This window comes from Copidosoma floridanum, unplaced genomic scaffold, assembly GCF_036245765.1.
Source record: "Copidosoma floridanum isolate Cflo_tuat_1 unplaced genomic scaffold, Cflo_Japanese_pri ptg000006l, whole genome shotgun sequence".
Lineage (NCBI taxonomy): Eukaryota > Metazoa > Arthropoda > Insecta > Hymenoptera > Encyrtidae > Copidosoma > Copidosoma floridanum.
Genome location: NW_028321883.1, coordinates 24,640,782 through 24,662,968, shown reverse-complemented (window position 1 = coordinate 24,662,968; position 22,187 = coordinate 24,640,782). Strand labels below are relative to the sequence as shown.

The 22,187-nt window shown below is 42.0% G+C and overlaps 3 protein-coding genes across 11 annotated transcripts; all 3 read left to right on the top strand.

The window, feature by feature from the left end:
• The first annotated feature begins 940 nt into the window (after positions 1-940).
• LOC106640822 (short spindle 6) lies at positions 941-5,317 on the top strand. The gene is made up of 8 exons (XM_089598825.1): positions 941-1,129; positions 2,297-2,407; positions 2,483-2,713; positions 2,783-3,046; positions 3,165-3,431; positions 3,555-3,824; positions 4,168-4,582; positions 4,881-5,317. Exons 1-8 carry the CDS (start codon positions 941-943, stop codon positions 5,237-5,239), a joined length of 2,106 nt encoding a protein of 701 aa, XP_089454951.1. The 3' UTR covers positions 5,240-5,317.
• Positions 5,318-5,841: 524 nt separating this feature from the next.
• On the top strand, positions 5,842-6,606 carry LOC106640881 (uncharacterized protein KIAA1143 homolog). Of its 2 annotated transcripts, none has more exons than XM_023390604.2 (3): positions 5,842-6,032; positions 6,121-6,262; positions 6,331-6,606. In XM_023390604.2, the coding sequence occupies exons 1-3, from the start codon at positions 5,919-5,921 to the stop codon at positions 6,492-6,494; spliced, it is 420 nt and encodes a 139-aa protein (XP_023246372.2). In that variant the 5' UTR covers positions 5,842-5,918; the 3' UTR covers positions 6,495-6,606. The 2 variants fall into 2 exon arrangements, with proteins under 2 accessions (XP_023246372.2, XP_014210549.2); XM_014355063.2 differs by having other exon boundaries at positions 6,325-6,606.
• A 946-nt stretch (positions 6,607-7,552) lies between these two features.
• On the top strand, positions 7,553-19,971 carry MEP-1 (zinc finger protein MEP-1). 8 transcript variants are annotated; one of them, XM_089598620.1, is made up of 11 exons: positions 7,553-8,293; positions 14,156-14,246; positions 14,734-15,312; positions 15,746-16,480; positions 16,574-17,491; positions 17,742-17,833; positions 18,098-18,235; positions 18,884-19,069; positions 19,153-19,275; positions 19,355-19,459; positions 19,547-19,971. In XM_089598620.1, exons 2-11 carry the CDS (start codon positions 14,180-14,182, stop codon positions 19,859-19,861), a joined length of 3,258 nt encoding a protein of 1,085 aa, XP_089454746.1. In that variant the 5' UTR covers positions 7,553-8,293; positions 14,156-14,179; the 3' UTR covers positions 19,862-19,971. The 8 variants fall into 8 exon arrangements, with proteins under 8 accessions (XP_089454746.1, XP_089454739.1, XP_089454745.1 ...); XM_089598613.1 differs by having other exon boundaries at positions 14,734-15,459; XM_089598617.1 differs by lacking the exon at positions 7,553-8,293 and adding an exon at positions 9,107-9,258 and having other exon boundaries at positions 14,734-15,459.
• Positions 19,972-22,187: the final 2,216 nt, after the last annotated feature.

Genomic DNA, 22,187 nt, shown 5'->3' with positions numbered 1-22,187 from the left:
AGGAGGAGCGCCAGGAAAAGTGGGCCGAGACGTGGGAGAGGAGACTCGTGGAGGACGATTTGGCGGAGGAGTGCAAGTCTTGCTGCGCGCCCGACCGGTTCTCCCGGAAGCCGCGCACGCAGACCAACGTTTGGGTCCAGGCGGCCCACGACAAGAACACCCAACGCGTCCAACTGACCATTCGGTCAGTAGATCGGGATTTTTCGGTTTAAAGGTCTCGTTGTTCCTTTGGATTCTCTAGGTTTTTTTTTTTTTTTTTTTTGTTTGTTTTTTTTCAGGGATGTCCCCGTGCCCAAGCCGAGGGCCCCGGTACTCCCAAAGCTCACGATGAGCGAGTTCGAGCGGCAAAACGCCCCATCAGCGTGCGACGAGCCGATGGACAAAGATGGCTCGGATGGCAAGCCCAAGAAGAAAAAAAAGAACAAGAAATGAGCGAAAACAACATATTTGTGGAACATTGAGTCGCGCGGAATAAAAATAGAAAAAATACGATTTTTTCGTGCATCGAGTAATAAAAACAACCCCCTTTGACCCACTGTAATTTTCGTCCCTTAATTGATGCAGAACGAGAATACATAATATTTATATAAGGTACTCATGTGTATATATACATGTAAAGAAAGCGAAAGGCCGAGAACAACAACAACAACAACAACAACAGTACAAGCTGCAAGCGAGGTCGTTCACCATCGCGTATATATATATATATACCCTAGTAATCGTGATGCGCCGTCGCCGATATTCCAGCGCCTGCGTGTGCATCTCTTTGGCAGCCTTCCACCCCTAAACACGGGGCGGGGGTGGGCAGGGGATACAGTGTTCTCTCTGCGGCTGTTGTTGTCGCACGTCTCGTTGGCGGGCGCGGGGAGGGGGGGTTCAAAAGGGGGTCTCGTTGTGGCGATGTAGCCGAGCGGGAGGCCGTGCTCTCGACGACGACGCCATGAACGGCTCGCCCCAGCAGCACCACCTGGAGGTACAGCAATCGGAGGAGGCGACGGTACCGGGTGGTAGCCACCAACAGCAGTCGACCTCGGCTAGTGTAGCCGGCGCTTCTGGCAGCGGTAATCCAAGGAACAGCGCCGGTATCGAGCTCAGCGACGACGAGGAATGGAGCAGCCTCGTCGAGCGTGTAATTACTTATAGTTCCTTGGGTTTTTTTTTTTTTTTTTTTTTTTTTTTTTTCCTTCAGGGGGTGTGGGTGAGGAGAAAATATACAACAGAAGGGTACAGGTTGAATGGACGAAGGGAGGCGCGTGCGCGTGTGTGCATGGTCAGTGTTGTTTATCTGGCAGAGGGCCGGGATAAAAATGCTTTGTATACATGTACGCTGCTGTCAGGCGAGCTTTCGAATCATATGATTGGGATCAATAAACAGTGTATAAGTATCGCGGCCTGCTCGGGTGAGAAAAAAAAACGTAGGTACTCGATGGAAATTTCAGGGGTGCCAAAATTGATTTGACGAAAACTAAATATTTTTTGGGTTTATTGTTCGATTGTGCCAGGCGCTATGGTGTATACACTAGCGACGATTAAATGCCATTTGGATGACAAGAGTTTCTTTGTTTTTTCTTTTCTTTTCTCTTTCAGATTCTGCATGCTTTTTAATTCGAAAAAAATGTATACGGACAGGCATTACTCCAAGATACGGGTGAGCTTTGTTTAAACAATTTTCATTTCACGAAAGATCCCTCGCACCAGTATACTCGTTCGTTGTTTATTAGCGCCACGTTTGTACGTGTGCTTTTTTTTTTTTTGGGTATTATACCTCAGGCGTCGCTTCGTTGTGAGGTGTCATCACGCAACACGTAGTTTATTATCACGAGAGTAACGATTTCTAAATTAATTGTACTTTTATACATCACGAGTAAAAAAAGGCTATTGTATACAATCATTCGATTCGCTTACATCACGTGGTCTGCACGTGCACTTTCGCTTATGCTTTATTCAAATACACCCTTACCTCTTGTACCTTTGTATCTATTATAATTTTTTCCCAATGATGCCCAATGATGCAAAATGTCTAAACAAGAAAAAACAAAGTTTAAGTATCACAAACAGATATTTGCTGCACAAATCTATATATATATAAATAATCAACGTAGGTAATTGGACACTCTGTGTAGGCTGCAATGATTCACGCCACAAAAAATGCATACAAGCAATTTTCAGTAAAAAGCATAAAAAAGTACTGATGCAACGTAAAAATCTAAATCTCAAAGCAACGTAATAATAATAATAATAATAATAATAATAATAATGACGTGCATGCGTGCGTGTGGGTGTTTGTCGACTATAGGCTGTTCTCGAGAGGACAAAGTCGGACCGGTCGACGCGAAGCGACGAAAATCGGCGAAGGCGCACCATTATCGTCGAAAAGAAGAATGGCACGTACGGCTTCACGTTACAGGTAATAATGTACGAAAGAAAGGTAAAAAAAAAAAACAACAACAAAAAAATGCCTAATTCTCGCAACTGTACCCAGAGCTACGGCATTCACTACAAGAGGGAACAGGAGATCGAGATGGTGACGTACGTGGACTACGTCGAGTACGACGGGCCGGCCTTCAAGGCGGGAATGCGCGAGGGCGACGTCATCATCTCGATAAACGGCCAGGAGATGGACCGCGCGGATCACAAGACCCTCGTCAACTTCATCAAGAACTGCGACTCCCGCATGCGAATGGTCGTCTCGTTTGAGGATTGCGTCAGAAAGGTATTGTGTACCTATATACTTTTTTTTGTTTTTTTGGTAATTGTACGGAAAACCATTGCGCGGTCGCAGGTTGAGCTCCACATGCGCTACATCGAGCTACAGCGCATGCTACAGGGCCGACTGAGCGAGCTCGAGCGCCTGTGCGAGCGGGAGCGCTCGATCCTGATGGGCCGCTGGAAGACCCACTCGTTGCCGGCCCGCAAGCGCACCCCGAGCACCCTACAATCGGACGCCGGTCCCTCGTCCAGCGCAACCCTCGGCTCTTCGGTTACGGCCTCCTCGGGCTGCTGCAGGCCTGCCTCCTCGACCGAGCACCTTTTGCTCTACAGCGTGGTTGGTACATATACGTTATTTCACCCAACCCACCCACCCCCATCCCCCTTGCTCGCGAGCCCGGTCTCTAACCGCGGGTGTGTAAAACCATTCAAGGAGCAATTTTTCTCGTGCACAGTACGCGGACGGTCGGTCCTTCCTCATCCCGCGGAACTCGGCGTGCCTCGTGGCCGTTGGACCCCCCCGTTCTCGCAGTGACAACCACCACTTTCTCTCCAACGTCTCGGTGCACGAGTCCGCCACGGCGACCCCGACCACGTCGTCCCGGCACAGCTACCACCAGGCCTCGTCCTCGTCTAACGGCCTCCTTAGCAACAACACACCCTCCAAGGGCAAAAGCAAGGCTTCTTCGTCCCACGGCAGCAACGGCAAACTCAATCAGCAGGTATACACGCGATCGATTGCTAACTCATCATTTGGAACAATTTTTTTTTTTTTTTTTTTTTTTTTTTTCCCTCTTCTTCTTTCTTTTAATATTAATCGTAAGTATTTTTTATTTAAACGACAGCAGCAGCAGCAACAGAGCACGGACAATCATCAACACAGTCTGTACCCGAGTGCGCGGAATCTGTGCGTGGCGTGTATATCGAGCGCAGGTCGGCGGAGTGGTCGCAATTGCGATCGGGCCCAGGGAACCGGGGACGGGGGTAGCCTCGACGCTTACGACCTAGCGAGCCCGTGCTGTGATCCAAACTGCGTGCCGAGCAGACGACGAAGGGAGAAACAGCGCAGGTCGCGCCACGAGCAGGGCTCCCAAACGCACCAGCATCAAGTATGGGTACGGAGTTTCTTTTTTTCTTTTTCTTCAATTTTTCTTTTTATTTACGCGAAATCGTTGTCTCGGGTTTATGATGTTGTAGTAGTTTTTGGCCAAACAATGCGTTATTGTTTGTCTTGAATGGCTTTAATGGCTTTTTTTTCCGCGTCACGTCACAATTGTGAAAATCGGCAAACTTTCTGTCAAGAGGCATTGCAATTTACTTGTAGGTACTTGTATCGTTATTTTCTTTCGTCATTCTTTGCGTCTTCTTCGTGTAATTTTCACAATATACCGAGCATTGCTAAAAATGAATATCGTTATACTTACTTATACGAAACGGCTCGACCATGCCGGTGTTCAGCACCACCATTTACAGCAGCAACAGCAGCAGCAACAGCAACAACAACATGCCCAAGCGACGCATCAAACGCAGACGCAGCGAGAGCAGCGGGACGCGCAGCAGCAGACCCAGTCCCGGGATCACCAGCACAACTGTTCGCGTGCCTCGGGTCACAGTTTGCACTCGATAGCGAGCAGTGACATGTCGGCTGCCGACACGGTTTCGTGCACGACGAGCCTCAGCACGGACACCCTCTATTGGGACCCGAACGTTCAGCACAGGCCGCCACCCTGTTTACAGTACGCCAAGCCCAAGTCGTGGGACAACTTGGCGACCAAGGCCTTTGGCGGCTATGGCTTTGGATACGGCTACCTCGACACCGCCAAGGCGACCCACAGTGCCGAGCGGCCATCCAAAGCTGGTAATAATATATCTCGTGTGTCCATCGTTGTATATTACCTCAAAGTACACACACACCTTTTAATTTATTAGCTTTCGAATTTTGGAAAATAACAAAAATGTACGTAAATGGAAGAAAAAACAACTCTTGGTGTGTACATGGGGGATATGGGCTCTTCTGGAAAAAAATGGCCATTTTTCAAAACTTGATTTTTCTTAGACCAACAAGCACGTTGAAAGGAAATTTTCATGACTGTAGTTTTGTCTTGTTGAATTGCTCATATTGTACTTGAATAAAAAATAGTTGGATGCAAAAATCGTATGGCTTTTTACAGCGTCGCACCACGGCCGCGCAAAAACCCCAACTTCCAGTAGCTGCTCGTCGCAGCAACCATCACAACGAAGAACCTCAAGCACACAAGTGTACTCGGGCAGTAGTCGGCACTTTCAGCCAACAAAGTCGACGGAGAGCCTTTTAATCGCAACGCCTTACCCGAGCGAGCTTGACGCGACGCTGAGCTGCGAGTGCTTGGACGGGCCGAATCCACGATTCATCGCCGTCCAGCTGGAGAAGCACAAGCGCCAGAACGACTCGTTTCGCTCCGAGGGACATGCCCATTCCAGGCACCGAAGGTCCAGCCACTCGGACGCCAAACAGCGGTCTTCCAATAGCCTGGAAATCACGAGATTGTAATATGTTGGGGATCTACTCTTTCTCATACTGTATTTATATGCCAGAGAACCAAGGTTTTTCATGTATTGTGTATTTACGGATGCGTTGTGCGGATATTTAATAAACTGCTTTGTAAAGATTCTGATTCATGGTTTTTTTCTTGACTTTTTTTTTTTTTTTTTTTTTTTTTTTTTTTTTTTTTTTTTTTTTTTTTTTTATGAATATTTAAAATTCCCTTACGCTGTCTACTAACTTGACACTTGACTTACTTACTCTCACCGTAGCTTGATCCACAAATTAAATTTCATATTTTTCGTCCCCGATTATTTTATTCGAATTTTATTGGAATCACATCAGCAATTACTTTTATAAATTAACAATTAGCTTTTGTTGGTATTATCAGGATCCAAGTGATTTCTGTTGTATCGACTAATCAATCGGTAAGCATGAAACTTAACTTAGCTTCCCATGAAGACGTCAAGATGTCAGCACTCACTATTTATTTCGGGCCATCATGCAGGCAGCAGACGAGTTATTTGTTTAGGTTGCTCTTGCATACCGCCAAAGTTGCTTGTATATATATATATATATATATATATTTATATATACTCAGTTGGATTCAGTGTTTATATTTCATAAGTCAGCAACGAAAAATATTTTTAATGCTTGCTGGATTACAAAAGATACACTCGAAGAAACAATGAACTCCAAGAAAAAACACAATATTCAATTTACAAAACCAGCTGAGCCACCATTTTTAACCAGACTGAAGCAGCAAGCTGGTTATGTGGAAGGACCAAACGTTGATACAAAGGTTGACAAATAATGGAGCGTTAAAATAATTCTGTCTCTCAATGTATATTATGTATTAATATAGTTTATCATGTTTGTCTTTTATTCAGAAAGAAAAACTACCAGAAATTGATGACGATGATTTTCAAGACAGAGATGATGAGAGACCTGTTGTTGTTGTCATGAATGAAGGAGATTTGACAGAACAAGAAGCTTATGTACATGTTAAAATTCAAGAAGCACAAAAAGAAGGTAAATTGATAAATCATATTCGTTTTGCACTGAAATTGCACTAATGTTGACATTTTGCTTAGTTGAAGTTGCCAAGGCAGAGTTATCTCAAAAGATAATTTTTAAAAGAAAAAAAAATCCTGAAGATTTGGGTTCTGCGGAATGTTCCAACCCTAAAGAAGTTAAAAAGAAAAAATCTTCAAAACCACCAATGAGACATGTTTTGTCATTCAACAATGAAGAGGATGAGTGACATTAGTGTGAACAGAATGATATTAAATGAGTACTGTAAATAAGAATGTTAATTAAAATATGTTTTATAAGGGAATTTTAATCGTATTGAACACTCCACATTAGCCACCTACCATAACCACTGTCTTGGTGTACATGTCATCATTGTGCAATCTTTTTTTTTAGTTTAGTATAACACACATGTAGCAACATGCGTGTCTACGGTGTTTATTTCAAGCTTCTACATTATTTGATCCTGTAAATCTCGCTTTGCCAAAATATTTCAAATAAATGTAAGCAAGAACACTAAGGGTGCCTGTACATGGGCGTCTTAATGTCTTAAGACTGTAAGCCACACCTATGGCGGGTGATTCATTCAAACTGATATTAACTGAATACCGATATAAGTTGTTTTAAACAAGGAAATAGACACTTTATTCATCATAAAACTATGCAACCTGATTACATTATAACGTTAGAACGTTTTTTAAGGCATCAATTGAAAAGTTTCTACAATTCATGTTAATACAATAATTTTGTCATCATAACCTCTCTTTTGAACGACTCAGCGTTAACAAAATTTTTTTTAGTTTTGGTGGCTAAATATCTTTCCAATATCATAATGCAATCACGTAACATAGTTTTGTTATGAACAGGATGCCTATTATCTTGTTTAAAACAAATTATATCAATATTCAGTTAACGTCAGTTTGAATTGAATCACCCGCCATAGGTTTGGCTTACAGTCTTAAGACGCCCATGTACAGGCACCCTTACTTTGTTATTTTTCTATCCCCAGAGCGTTTAAACTTAATTTTTGTATACAAAATAAAAAGTGCCTGCAGGCACTTTCGTAAGAGGACATGTCCTATTCTACCCCAAGTTGTTTATTTTCGATTCTGCCAGTAAAATAAGTACAACATACTGTATACAGCTCCAGCAACCTAAAGAATTTGAAAACCGGTAAGCACTGGGGGTTGACAAAATTTAAAAAACCCCGCTCTCGCGACTTGCGCCATCCTTCATCTTTCTCGCCAGCATCGTTCGCATTATTTCCCTTATTCTCATCAAAAGTCGTCGAGCATATTCCCGCGTGCTCGGTGCTCTCAAAACGTGCGCATTGTTGCAGGTTGCAGGGTGTCCGAGATTCGTAAAAGCAGTAGCCGATCTCAATATTTTTCCTTGTATAATTTGTACCGTTATACACATACCTGTGTTGTGTACAACACCGGACTCATACAGAATCGTAATACAGTTAGTGGTCCATTAGTCTGCCGGGACAAAACATCGTTATACACACGTGTCCCGGTCGATCCTGAGCGTGCAGCAGCGTCAGGGGTTTGGTTTACGCAGAGGAAGAGCACGCAGCTGCAGCAGCCAGACACGGTGCGTCTCGCGAAAACGATTATGTGTTAAGTTGTACGTGCATGTGAGTGTGTGTGCGTGTGGTGTCGTCGACGGTGGCCGTGTGGTGTGTGGCGGTGCTGCTGTTGCTGGACTCCACACCGTGTGGAGGTGGAGTGTGAGAGAGCCCTGCTGCTGTGCGGTAAGTACTGCGGTACAGCGGCAGTGTATGTGAGTGTGTGGCAATAGATGTATAGACAAGTAGTCTCTGGGCCACACCACACAATCGCTCCCCAGTGCGGCTAGACATTGTGTGTGGCAGTCGCAGCATCAGCCGTTGTTTTTCCCCGGAGGATTCGAGAGAGTACTGCTGGGTAGTACTCTGAACACCAGCAGCTGTAGTCATCTTTTTAAAACAACACCGCTGAAATCGCAGGACCATCATCACGGACTTCTCGACTCTCTGGCAAATTAAACGTAAGTCAAAGCTCACATGGGTTTTTTTTTTTTTTTTTTTTTTTTTTCATTCTATTACCGATAACGATAGTTGTAAACGAACATTTTCTTTCGAAAAGCTATGAGTACTCCCTGCCAAGCTCGGCTAAACCCGTAGATTAACCAAAACGAGAGATCCGAACTCAACGCGTCGCTTACCGGGTACTTTTCGGCATCGTCACAAACCCCGTGGAAGTCGAGCTACCCGTAGAAGCTCCGCCTGGTTGACGAGGAAGAGAAAAAGAGAGAGAGAGAGAGAGAGGGGCAGCGCTCCCACTGGCGGGGGCAGGGCCGTACGGCAAGCTCCTGCTCCCCGTGTAGCGCCCCGTATACACTCGTGCTCTCTCTCTCTCTCCTCGGTCTCTCTTCTTTGCGCTCTTTTTCCACCATTTTCTTCTAAGGCCCCCCGAAGACGACGTCGACGGCGTCGTTATATATATAGTCAAGTAAAGCCGTTCGTTCGACCGCCCGGAACACACAAGGCCAAAACTGCACGCTCCTCGGACACTTTAGGGGCGAGAGCACGTGTGCGAGTCGCGTGTTTTCGCGCGCTTTAATTCGAAGCTGCTATACTTACGGTTCTCCGTACGTGTCTCTCATCCGTATTCCGTAAGTAGGTAATGGCATGCTAAAACACACATATACACTATACGTATCGAGAGAGAAAGAGTAGTGTAGTGAACGAGGTTAGCTCTCATGGGCTAGGGGGTGGAAGGAGGGAGGGTACAACGCCTACAAGCTGGCTTGATAACTCATTGTTTTGTTCCTTTTTTTTTTTTTCTTTTTTAGAGCTTTCGACCGATTGACACGACTGGCCGGCTTATCCGTGTCGCCGATCGTGTTTACCCTGTTTGCGCTTTTCTTGCAGCGGGAAATTCGAATCGCACGCTGTTCTTGCCATGCCGAAAACCACGCCGGCACGATTCTCATTTGAGCTTGCGACTAGTGTCAGTATATTTAAAACGCTCGCAACTTTTTTTCTACCTGTTGGGGTTTGATTTGATGATAAGCTTGCAACGAGGGGGTTTGTTGTTGTTTTACAGTTAAACAGGTGTAAGTATATCAGCGTTACGTTATGCATACAGTTATACGCGGATACTTTAATGTAAAGATTGCAAGTACTATCCATGTTTTCATATAAAATGTACCCGGACGCGGGCACATAGATGTGTATCCAGACGTTCAGGCGCGGACACACAGACGCGCACACACACACACACTCACACAGACACCCCGGGATCACGAGGCTCAAAGAGTAAAATGGCCGACGTGACGTCAGGTCAGTGCAATAAAAATTTATATTAATAAAGAGTACCGTCGACGATTCCATCGTTGTTACCATTGCTTTGCCGTTTTTGTGTGCAATGCATTTATGAATCGTACCCCCCCAACATCCGCACGTTTTAAAGGGACCTTCGTTTCAGGCAGACTGCCCCTGCAACGACAATTTGTCGGATCGACTTCTACGTCCTCCAAAATATATATCGCGTTCGACAAATTCTTATCAGCTGTACGCATGTAATCGCCGTTACCCTCGAATAAAAAGAAAAAGCTCGAGAACGCGGAGCAGCGATTGTCAAAAAAGCTCGAATCCTTTTGATATAAATCGGAGCGAAGCTTGAAAATATCGTGAAAAGCATCACCTCGACACGCGACGTCGATGTTTTCTTCTTCCTCTCCTTCTACTCTTTCCCGCTGATGGTGTGCATCAGCATCAGAGGGATATCAGACTCGGGGGGGAAAAATCGGAGCGCACTACGGGCGCTTCACACGGCCCTGGCTTCTCTTTTTTCTTTGTCGTCTCTCCTCTTTTTCCGGTCTCTCTCTCTTTCTTCATGCTATCTTAGATGGTTACATGTACTTACTCACACACTCGCGCTCTTTTTCCTTTAATTCGGTAAATGGTGTCTCCGTGTGTGTATACGTGACGCGAGAGAGCTCACCAACGCACACACGTGTGTGTATGTTTGTGCGTGCGTAAGCACATTTCCAAAAACTGGGCTGCCCTCTGCCGTGAGGTAAAAAGTTGGGCTTTCCTCCTCGTCTCGTTGCAAAATAGAAAGTATTACATTATACGGTGAGATATAAACAGTCATTTCTCTGATGCCATACACGCGGCTTTTTAAATCATCGCGGGCTTTAACGGCGGGAGAATTCGAAAGACATCGCGGCGACGGCAACCCTCAAAGAAAAATGAACAAAAAAAATTTCGCGCAAAGAACTTACGTTTCCGTTACAAGTCTTTCTGCCTATACGTGCCTTATATACGTATACGTACATACACCCTTTAGATCCTGCCCCAAGGGATATCGATCTTTTCGCAATGGGGAGGCGCGCGCTTACGTGTCGCAGACTATGTGGCGCATGACCGGCTCGCGCTAAACTCTCCGTTTTTCACCGCAACGAACAAAAATGCACTTTTTTTTTTCTTTTTTTTTTACGTCGCCGATAAACTGCGAGAGATGGAATTGTTTTTTCGTTAAAAGCTCACGGGTGTTGCGCGCGGTTTTGCGGGAATTCGACGTGATCCGTTTTTCGTACGTTATAAACGATATACACGAATTTATAACGAAAGATTGCGTCGCGTGTGCGTGTATTTTTGTATACGGGTAACAATTTTTAAATTGAAACAGATAAACGCGACGGATTTGTTTCATACAATTAGTTCATCTCTATATTTCTCTTACTACCGGGTAACGGGTATAAGATCCGCCTGCGGTTTTTCGAAAGAAAAAAAATTATGTACGCCAGAAGCTTTTCTCTCCAAGTGGTACCTCTTCGATGTATTGTAAGCTCCATCAGAAGCTTGTTAAATGCGTCGTGTGCGAATCGAGCTGTTTATTTTTTTTCTCCCTCCCAACTGAAACTTTGAACTTTTTTTCCCCTGCATTAGAAAATTTTCAAGGTTTGCGATCGGGCCTGAAAGCTCCGCGTTGATGATCGGTTGGGCATTCCATTACAACGAAAGAATTTCCAGAGAGAAAGGCAGAGCGAAAGGAAGCGAGAGTAGGTACAACGTATCCGATTCTAAGCAGATCTTGGTATTCTCTCTCCTCTGTATTATCGGGGTACTCGGATAGATAACCGTCGTCGTTGCCGATCCAAAGCAACCCCTTTTGTCCTTTCGCTACCCAAGCTTCTTTCTTCTATATCGGGCTTTGAAATAAATTCAATGTATGTACCTTCATTAAAATACAAGGCACTGTGGGTGGTGTTCGTTGTCAGGGCATGATGATAGCAATAGGTGCATCTGTGTAAGGGGGAGGAAGAGAGCAACGCAATGGCACAAAGTGTGTTGTTCATATAATGGAGTTGATGGTAGAACAGTAGGAGGGAGAAAAGGTGGGGTGAGTTGTTACCAGCATTATACGTGAATGTTTATGCGAGGAGATGCGCGTGGGTTGACAATGAGTTAAACAACTCAGAGTCCATTTGCGTGAATGTTGTGCCATATTATCAGAGGGAATTTCAAAGTCACATGAAAGAGAAAAGAGAGAAAGTAAGTAACGTAGAAGAGGCGCAGCAACAACAAATAATAGATATGTTAGCAAGGTGGACAAAAGTTCATGTCCCTCGACAAACTGACCGACTGTTCCTGTTGTCGAGGTCTAATGAAAAAACAAAACTTGTATGCAGATAGATACTTACACTTGTACAAAAGAAATACAACCACCAACAACTTGAGATCTAATGCTCGTGTATTGGTGCGTCCGTCTTTCATGAACATGATGTTGATTATTATATATTATAGAGCCTCAGAGCCTGAGAGAGCAGCGGGGGGCGGGAGAGAACTCTACTATGGGACGACAGAGACGGCGGGGCAAGAGAGAGGAGAACCAGAGAGAGAATCACCAGTATCACCACGACTACCAGTACTACCACTGGCACAATCTCGCATGAAAATATACACATACGCATAAATACATACACGGTGCTCAGGCCAGGCGTCCTTATACGTGTATATACTAAACTTAGTGGATCATCTGTGTTTGTGTGCGCGCGTTAGCTGGCACTTGGCAGCAGCAGTCGTGCATCGTGCACAGCAGTTGCCAGTCGCCCGGAGTGCGTGTACTTACAATAACATAAGTATATACTTATTTTCTCTCTACTTATCTCTCCTCGCGCTGTGCCGTGTTGCGTACACCTATACGTCGAGGTGCACCGGGTGTACATGTGTACCGCGGGAGCGCATTGCTTCGAGAAAGTTGTCAAGGAGGAGGTCGACGACGCTACCAGGTGATTACCTACTCTACTTTGCACAGAGCGTCCCTGATGCTCGCACTCCACGAGGACGCTTTACTGCTGCCGCCACCGCGACCTCGTCCGCGCGGCAGCAGCAGTAGGTATAGGTATAGCCCGGTGGAGGGGGGAGCGCGCTTCGTCTGCAACAATCCGAAAGAGAGAGAGCTAGAGCCATCAAGCAAGCGTCTCTCTCGCTCTTTTGGAGCACACATTATATATACATACACACACATACATATTATAGATGCAAAGAGGGAGATGCAGATCATGATGGAGCTTTGGTGCGGTTATGGTGTCAGTCGAGAGATCGTCCGCTGCCACTCGCTCTCGGATGCAGTTGCCTAGTGTTGTACTTGCAGTTGCGAGTGTGGTGCGGGGAATTTGGCGGAGCGCCATTTTGAAAAATTCTAGTCAGTCCTCACCGAGGCAGCACTCGGGGCTGCTCTCGGGGTCTATACCTACCGACCTACCTAAGTACCTAGTAGTTGGTGCATCCGTCTTTCTCTCTCGTCCGCGCGTTCTCTTTTAATCCTCTTCTCTATATAGTTTTCTCTCGTCGACGGTGTGCCCGATGCGTGCTTGCTGTCCGTGCCATTATGCCACATTATCTGGTGACAGTAGGTAGTGTGTATATTATTCCCATCTTGTATTTACGTAAAATTTGTTTGGACCACAGAGATTTCGGAGTCGAAATTCGAATCCTCGCGTTCTGCTTGTTTATTTGCTGTTGTTGTTTTGTTGTGATGATTTTGCGCTAGTATATTTTCTACGACTGAAAGTTCTTGTTACTCATAAAATATTTATACTTGTGCAGTGGAGGGTTAGTTGTGGTACTTTTAAGCATACATACCTTGAGACGCGCGAGAGTCTGTTTGCCTATTTATGCACTGTACCGTTACATACGTTCGATTCGCGCGCTTACTTATTTCATTTATGTTTTATACCTGTTGTATACTTATACTAGCCGAGCTCGTTAGTTTTTTGCGGAAAAGATGCTAGACAAAATAGTTATTTACGTAACAAGTGCGGAAAAGACGATTTCCCGCACGAGTAGTGATTGACTCACACGAGTGCCGGAGTTGACGGGAACGAGTACCAGTTGAGCACACGAGTGCGTAGCACGAGTGTGATCGCAAGGTACGAGTTACCGTGACCGGCCACGAGTGCGAGTCTATCACACGAGTGCGGGAAATCGTCCCGCACGAGTTGCGTACAAGTTTTTTCGCAATGTGTGAGGAAAATAGGTACAAAATAGGTTTGAATTTTGATTTCCAGTGTGTAGCAAAATTTTTTCCCGTGTGTGGCAAAACCTTTTCCACACACCTTTTCCGCACACTGTGCGGCAAAGGTTTTTGCCGCACACTTTTTCCACACACTGTGCGACAAAAACCTTTGCCACACACCTTTTCCGCACACTGTGCGGAAAAACCTTTGCCGCACACCTTTGTCGCACACTATGTGGGAAAATCGATTTTCCACACTAATACCAGTGCGGAAAACACCCATTTTCCGCACACTATTGCGAAAAAAAATTTAATGTCACTATTTACGATAGTTTACTGATTTTTTTTCTTTTCTTCTTTTTTTTTTTATTTATTACAGAGCGGCTAGACGTTGCTGAGCCACATGGAAACCAATACAGAGCTTTTGGTCAAGGACCCTGCGCTTAGTGATAAAAATTCTGCTCACAAAGGTAATCCTCCTTTTTACAGTCAATCGTTCCATTTTTACGAAATTTATTTATTCGTTCATCGCAAAAACTCGTTTTGTCAAATTTCAAAAATCAATTTCTAAATATGGTGCATTGTACGTCTAAATTGGTGTATATATAGGTTTCGTGCAAAGATCTTTTTATTAAAAAGTTGTCTCATTTCAATTAAAGAAAAAAAAAAAAACTTTTAATCAAACAAAAAAATACGGCTTGTTTCAATAAAAATGTATGAGATAAATTAAATACACTTATAACGAAAGATATAATTGTTGTCCTTGATAAGTTATAAATGTATAAAATAATTACCATAAAAGATCAATTAATTTTAAATGAGAATAAACTTCGATGTAACACTGTGCTTATGACAAATTGGAATTGCATTAAAATTTGTTCTTACCAAAATCAATGTACGTCGTGGAGGACTTTGTTTAAACATTTATAGTCTAAACGTTAAAACATTTTATTGCAGATTCGGCGGTTCCAAATGGAATAAATAATGGCTACGATGACAACGAGGATGACATCCCGTTTGCAAGTGACAAACATCGCAATTCGCGCCTAAGGAATCGTGGTGTGAGCGAGAATAGTGTGGACGATAAGGAGGAGGCGATGGAAGTCGATTCTGCGGAACCGGAGACCAGTGGCCACGAGGAGAACGGTGACGGACCCGTCCCTTTGAGTTCGGACAAAACAAGTGATGCCGTCGTCCTTGACGACGAAAGTGAGGATTTAGTGAAAAAGCAGAACGCGCGCGGAAAAAACAGTTCCGTCAGCGAGTCGATGGACGTTGACGTGCGCAGCAGTACCTCGGACGTTGAGTGCCTTGGTGACGAGGACGCTGAGGATGAGGTGCACGACGTTGACGAGGAAGACGTAGTGAACGATGAGGAAAATGACGATGACGACGACGACGACGACGACGTTGTTGAAGATGAGAAGGACCGTGCTATCGAACTTGTCGATAGCAGCCTCGAGAACTCGGACCTTAAGATTTGTGAGGAAAATGGCAGTCTTGGCAGCCCGGACATTGAGGAAATCACAGATGGGGGTAAGAGTAACGGTCACGATGACGAGCGCGCGTCCAATGAGACCACTCCGAAAAAGACTGCTAAAAAACCAGTGGATCTCAGTAACGTTACGCCTCGTAGGAGCTCTCGAAACGCCAATCGAAAGACCTACCTGGAACGAGATTTAGGTAATACGCTGCTGATTCGAGCGATTTTTGTCTGATTCGTGACTATCGCTGCTGCTGCTATTACCTACTGATTGATGCATGCACCTCAGTATTTCATGTTACGCGCGGCACATTCGTTATTCTTTTCTTTAAAAAAAAAACACATTTCCATATATTGTTTTCTTATTTTTTTTTTTTCAATGAAAAGCCTGATAAAGTCTAAATTTCTGCACGATATGTTTTTGTTCTGAAATTCCAAATTTTATTAAATAATCTTATTTTTTTATGCTTTTTCTCTCAACTGTAGAAGACGACAACAGTATGACTATCGACAACAGTTCGGACATTGAGGAGATCAAACTAGAAGATCCCCTGGCCGAGGTTGACAGCAAAGACAAAGAAAATTCCAAGCTCAAAAGCTCGTTGTCGTCGCCATCGTTGGCTTCGTCATCACTGAAGAACCTTTCTTCAAACAAAAACACAATCGTCGTAAACGATACGAAGCGGCTAGTAGAAATAGCAGCTGGTAGTAAAAATATGAAAGGTGGCAAGAAGGAGCCCACTTTGGTCATAATAGACACAAACTCAATTCTGTCAGGCAAGGGCGGCGTGCCCGTCTCAAACAGTTCAAAGTCACACCATCATCACCACCACCACCATCAGCAGCATCAACACCAATCGTCCTCGTCAAATTTGCACGGGATGTCAAGTTCTAGCTCGAGTTCCTTCTCAATGATGCCGATCGGTGTTGGCCCTCAACAAATGTACGGCAATACCCGAACGACCATAATGCCCGTGCCAATGAAGGCGCCTCACATCAGTAACAAATCTACGACGATCACACCTGTCATGAATCCGCTCCATCAGCAGTCACTTCAGCAGCATCATCACCATCAACAGCAACAGCAGCAACAACCTTTGCCGCAAATATTGCCGACTTTGACGGATGATATGTTTGTTGTTGAGGCGCCGTCGTTTATTGTACCTTATGTATACGAAAAGCCACCGCTTAAGCCCATGAAGGAGTTTGTTGACAGATTAGGTAACAGCGAAATAGCTTTATGTATTCTCTTGAGCATACTATTGGTAATTTAAACTTATAGTTAATTTTTTTATATTTCAATTTTATTTTTAGATCACAGCATTAAAGAATTCGAAAAGGAGGAAAAGATTCAAAAGCAGAAAGAAAAGGAAAAAAATAAAGCTGAGGGCAAAGATGATGAAGACGATAGCGACGATGAAGAGAAGATAGAAGATAGATTTGTAGAAAAAGAAAAGAGTGAGGAAGAGAAAAACAAAAGTTCTTCTTACTTTGATTTACCCCTTGGCAAATTTTTCATCTCCATTGGTGTTGGTCTCGTGCAAGAATATGTACAGACTGATCTTTTGCGCACTCAGAAACGCAAACACAGCAAAGGTGGCACGACAGCCGAAACTCAAATGGCAATTAACTCCCTTATAAAGAATCTTGAATTCAGCAAAGAAAATAACGAGCCGTTCCGATTCGAGCTCAAAAAGTGCGAGTTCTGCAATTTCAAAACTGAGTCGGCATTGGTCATGCAGCACCATCTTGAGACGCCTCATATGCGTAACTATGTGTACAAATGTAACTTTTGTACAGTGGAGGTTCGCAGTCCACATGACATTCTGTTTCACATGGAAGCAGAACACAACACGCGGGGAAGATTGGAGCGCAGTCCAGCTTTCCACCAATGCCCAAATTGTCCATTCGAGGACAATCAGAAGGGTAAACTTACGCGGCACATTCTTGCTTGCCAGAAAAAGTTTCGACCCGAGAGGAATCTAGAGCCGTCGATGGATTGGGAACCACCTGCGAAAATTCCCAGGCTCAATCGACCACGGAATATGGGTCCTCAACCATCTCCAAGTGCCTTGGCAATGGCGATGAACGTCAAAGGACAGCAGTCTGTGCTGCCTAAGTTGTTGCCCGCGCCGGTCACTGGTAGAGGTAGAGGAAGGCCACCTGTGCATCCGAGGTACCCAGACTTGAAAAATCTCAGACCGACTGGAGTGCCACCCAATATGCGACAAGGTAACATAAACAGACGTATTTTTATACAAACACTTAGTATTTTCCATAAATTATCAATATAATTGTGTTGTTTCTTTACTGCTCTACCAAAATATGACCATGTTACGTCAAATGATAATTTGTTTAAAACTTGTTTTACACAGTAAAAACTTTTCATTTAGTACTTTCAAAACCTAAGAATCTTTACATGATTATGCTACAATAGTGTAATGATACAACACTAACATTTTTGTTATTACCACTTGCCTAGATAATATGTCAAGCATGATGTATCGGCCAACTTCGTCAGGACTAATGGTGCCTAATCCAAATCAATATTACAGTAATAACCAAATATTCCAGGTAAATATTTCAATAATAATGGAAATCAAAGTATTTGTATATAATTTTGTTATTGTTTCCGTTAAGATTATACTCCCTGTAACTCCTTTTCATAAGTAGTTTTCGTTAATGTTTCTAATATTTATTATTTCAAATACCATTTTTATAAAGTCTGAAAAAAAATTTGTTTAATTTCTTGTAATGAAGAAGAAAAAAAATATCACCTGCAATTCAAAGTAAATAAATTTTGCTTAAAATTAAAAAAATAATGTGGGTGGTGAACAGGTGGTGGGTGGCTCTGGGACTGTCGTTTCGGCTGTATCAGGGTTGAGCAGCAGTAGTGGCAACAGTTCCGGACGACCCATGCCCATTGCCCTATTACCCAACGTTAGTGAATCCCAGTCTAGGTTACTCTCGGCACAGGTAAATAAATGTTGCCCGGGTTTAGTGGAATTTACTTAAAAAGCTAACGTTTGCCAAAACGCGAACAAATAACTGGGTTGCGGATTTCACGACCTTATTTCTATGTACATACACATGTATTGCATGGTTAGTGAAAAAAAGGATGTGCTACCTACCTAAAACATAGCCAATCGATGCAACTCCTTACCTATTATCTTCGAAAAATTCATATTTTTCTAAATGAGCACCAAAATCTCAAATTTTGTTATTTATATAGCCATTTACTAAGTGTAAATATCACATTCTAATTTTCTGAAAGACTACTTCATGATGCATGTAAGCTCACATTAAAAAAAGATTTTAAAAAATTCTGTGATTTTTTTAATGATTAAAATATTTATTCTTGTAATGTGTACCACATGTTTTAACAATGTTAAATTTTTAAATTCATTATTTTATGTTTTACAAAGCTTTGCATCATGCAGAACACTAAAACGTTAATAAAAACATCAAGTAACTAGGCTCATATTGACACTACAGCTTCACTTTAACATTACCGTAATATTTTCTAACATCAGACATTGTGGGACAAGACAACTAATTGTGTAATACGTGATGAGTGAAATTATTTGTGCATTATTAATTTTTCCACATATGTATTTATTGCAGAATACTTCGGTTACCACTTCTGCTGGCAAAAACCCAACAGCTAAATTAATGAGTCAACCAAGTATATCGATAACTCCTCTACCTCGCACAGCACCGCAGCCCTCAGCTCCTGGTTCAGGCAGTCCAGCAAGGACCGGAGGGAAGAGCACGTTCGTTATATGTGAAATTTGCGACGGCTATATTAAAGTATAATTTTAATTTTTAACTTTATGTTCTTGTAGTACAAAATATCCAACATAAATATATTAACGTACAATAATCTCCGGTAGGATTTAGAGCAGCTGAGAAACCATATGCAGTGGATTCATAAAGTCAAGATACACCCAAAGATGATTTATAATAGACCGCCATTGAACTGCCAAAAGTGTCAATTTCGGTTTTTCACAGATCAGGTAAATATTTATTTAAATTTTTTAGTTTAAACATTATTTCAACGAAATTACCACCAAAATCATTTTAATTGTGCCACAGGGTTTAGAAAGACATTTACTTGGATCTCACGGCTTGGTTACCTCCAGTATGCAAGAAGCTGCCAATAGAGGCAAAGATGCAGGTCGTTGTCCGGCTTGTGGACGTGTTAGTATCATTATTAAGTTTAATATCACAACTGTTACCTTAGTTTCAAATAAAATTGTAACAAAATTTTCACCATGTATGTTTTAGGTTTATCAATGGAAATTATTAAATCACGTGGCCCGAGATCATAACATGACCCTCAAGCCGGCACATTTATCTTACAAATGTACCGTCTGCACTGCCACATTCGGAATGTATAAACAATTTGAAAATCATGTTTACAGCGCGCATAGTGTCGTAGCCAAGCGCGTTGTAGACAAGAAGAGCAGTGCTCCTTCGCCGCCGTCCTCGAGATCCAGCGATTCGCTCCTGAAACCTTTAAAGATCAACGACGAGATCACCATTATTCCGCAACCAGCGAAATCAACATCCAGGTCTGTGCCCCAGGGTCGTGGCAAATAGCAATGATAAGCCATTGCAGACAGAAATAATGAAACTTTCTCAGCCACTCACTAAAAAGCATCACGCAAGTGTAAGCACTCGTGGTATTCAAGTATACCTTAGTTAAGAAATGAAGGAGAAAAAAAAAATATCGATCTCTGTATAGTATTGAAAGCAGCGATCGTGTATATGTGTACGTATGTTCAATGCAAACACTGCTTTTAATGACGAGAGTAGTTATATGAAAGGAATGCAACTCTAAACGAACGTTTTAAATATCGCGATACGTGTATTGATACAATAATTATTAGAGGTTGGAGATATGCAAAGCTTTATGAATGAGATACTATTTGAAAAAAGGCACTGGCTGAGGTATAAATACATAAATAGTTGACAGCGTAATATTCCATTGATAATCACACTGATATATTTATTTAAGAATTTTTATTATTGTTATCGAAATACATTAAAGAAAATAGACTGTGAAAAAAAAGAACACTTAACAAAAGGGTGGCCTTCTGTACGATTCCTTGGTTGATCAATCGATCGATCGCCGTATCGTATTTTCCAAAATCTGTACACGCCTACGACGATAATCTTTCAAAGAAAAAGTAACAAAACATAACTTGAAAAATGAAAGATGAAGAAAAATTTAATCACGCGCATAAGGTATATTAGCGTCTTGTCATACTCTGACTGTATCTCCAAAATAATAGGGGAACTTATTTAATGTAAATTCCTTTCATAAGAGCATTGTATTGTCGAGTGTCTTTCTATTTTCTGGGAGAAATCTGACGTATGCATGAGGCACTGTTGAAACTGCGTTTCATGTTGCGAGATATGATTGGTGTGTGTAAGTTAGAAAATGATGTATAATGGCAATGTCTGACGGTAATTGCACCCCCAAACCCGAACTCTGTTTATGAGGTCACATACCACGTAATACATATTCTTTGTAAGAATAATGTAGCGTTTTACGAAGATTCAGGTTAAACGTAGTCGTCTGAAGATATTTTTCAAAATTGTTTTTTTTTTTTACAATTAATATTGGTAAAATACGATTGGCGATTATTTCACTCTAAAACAATTGTTGAATTTGTACATCCATGGCTTGGGTAAAAAAAGCACTGTTTTAAAATCGTCGGGAACAGTCGTGTTATATACCCCAACAATTTTGGAATGGTGTCTCCCCAATCCGTCTATGTATATGATATATACATACGTATATATATTTTTTTAACTAGTGATTTTTCATTTATATAAACGTATTAATAAGATTATCCTAAATAAAATCTAAATATAAAGTAATTTGTGTTGTTTTTTTATCTGGTTTTTATGGATTTTTAAAAAATATTTGTGACAAACCAGTTTTTATTTTATTTTTTAATGAGAGTATAAGTAAATGAAAAAAAATGTACCTTGGACTACTCTTACTAGATGACTTCGTTTACTTTAACCGAATCGCTTTACCTATAGCTATGAGACGAGTTACGATACAATTAATGCCGTGATTATATAAGCAGCGCGTAAATTATTTATCATTTTTACTTGAATAGGTTCAACGTGTATTATATTTACTTCAATCGCGCCGTATTTTTCTAAATGATGGTAATTAGTAAAGATACTGTCATCCTGTGCTAAAAACTTAATTTACGGTGAACGAGATTATCCATATTCTGAGGCGTATACAAATTAATTTATGACAGAATCGTTAATAAAACAAAAGTGAAAAAGTATACATTTAAGCTGTAAAGTGTACCTATTACTATAAGTTGGAACTAAAAATATCCAATATTATTTTTTTGCGCTCTTGAAAGAAAAAAAATGTACATTAATTTAGGGTATAATATAAAACGGATGTATCAATAAAAGTAGGATGACACATGCATTCACACGTCTAACCATTTTTTTCTATTAATGCTGATAATATAAATTACTCATTTTATTAGTTAAAAGTTTTTACATATATGTACATACATATACATTGATGAACATGTATGTATACATAAATGGTATACTTGAAAAAAATGTAGCTATTTAGAAAAATGACATTGTTTTGTGACAACAGAAATCGAACCTTCTGAATTTCCCTTAAATTAATAGTACACTTGAGAGGACATATAAATTTAAGTGTAGATAGTATCCTTAATAGACAAACAAAGGGTTTCATTTAAATAATTCAACGTTATAATTTTTTGCACGTTACGTTAAGCAACGACCCTTGATTAAAAACCACAACAAACCAACGTATTTCACGCTAAAAATTGAGTCAGTTATTTGTGTACTTATTTCAAAGTAACATATGGCTACACCAAATTGTTCAGATTCAATTTTTTAGCCAATCAAC

Coding starts and splice junctions, on each gene's coding strand:
- LOC106640822 (XM_089598825.1), top strand. CDS start 941: ATGAACGGCTCGCCCCAGCAGCACCACCTGGAGGTACAGCAATCGGAG. Junction 1,130..2,296: donor GGAGCAGCCTCGTCGAGCGT/GTAATTACTTAT, acceptor TGTCGACTATAG/GCTGTTCTCGAGAGGACAAA. Junction 3,047..3,164: donor ACCTTTTGCTCTACAGCGTG/GTTGGTACATAT, acceptor TCTCGTGCACAG/TACGCGGACGGTCGGTCCTT.
- LOC106640881 (XM_014355063.2), top strand. CDS start 5,919: ATGAACTCCAAGAAAAAACACAATATTCAATTTACAAAACCAGCTGAG. Junction 6,033..6,120: donor GACCAAACGTTGATACAAAG/GTTGACAAATAA, acceptor TCTTTTATTCAG/AAAGAAAAACTACCAGAAAT. Junction 6,263..6,324: donor TCAAGAAGCACAAAAAGAAG/GTAAATTGATAA, acceptor CATTTTGCTTAG/TTGAAGTTGCCAAGGCAGAG.
- MEP-1 (XM_089598613.1), top strand. CDS start 14,180: ATGGAAACCAATACAGAGCTTTTGGTCAAGGACCCTGCGCTTAGTGAT. Junction 17,834..18,097: donor GTAATAACCAAATATTCCAG/GTAAATATTTCA, acceptor GGTGGTGAACAG/GTGGTGGGTGGCTCTGGGAC. Junction 19,460..19,546: donor GTTGTCCGGCTTGTGGACGT/GTTAGTATCATT, acceptor TGTATGTTTTAG/GTTTATCAATGGAAATTATT.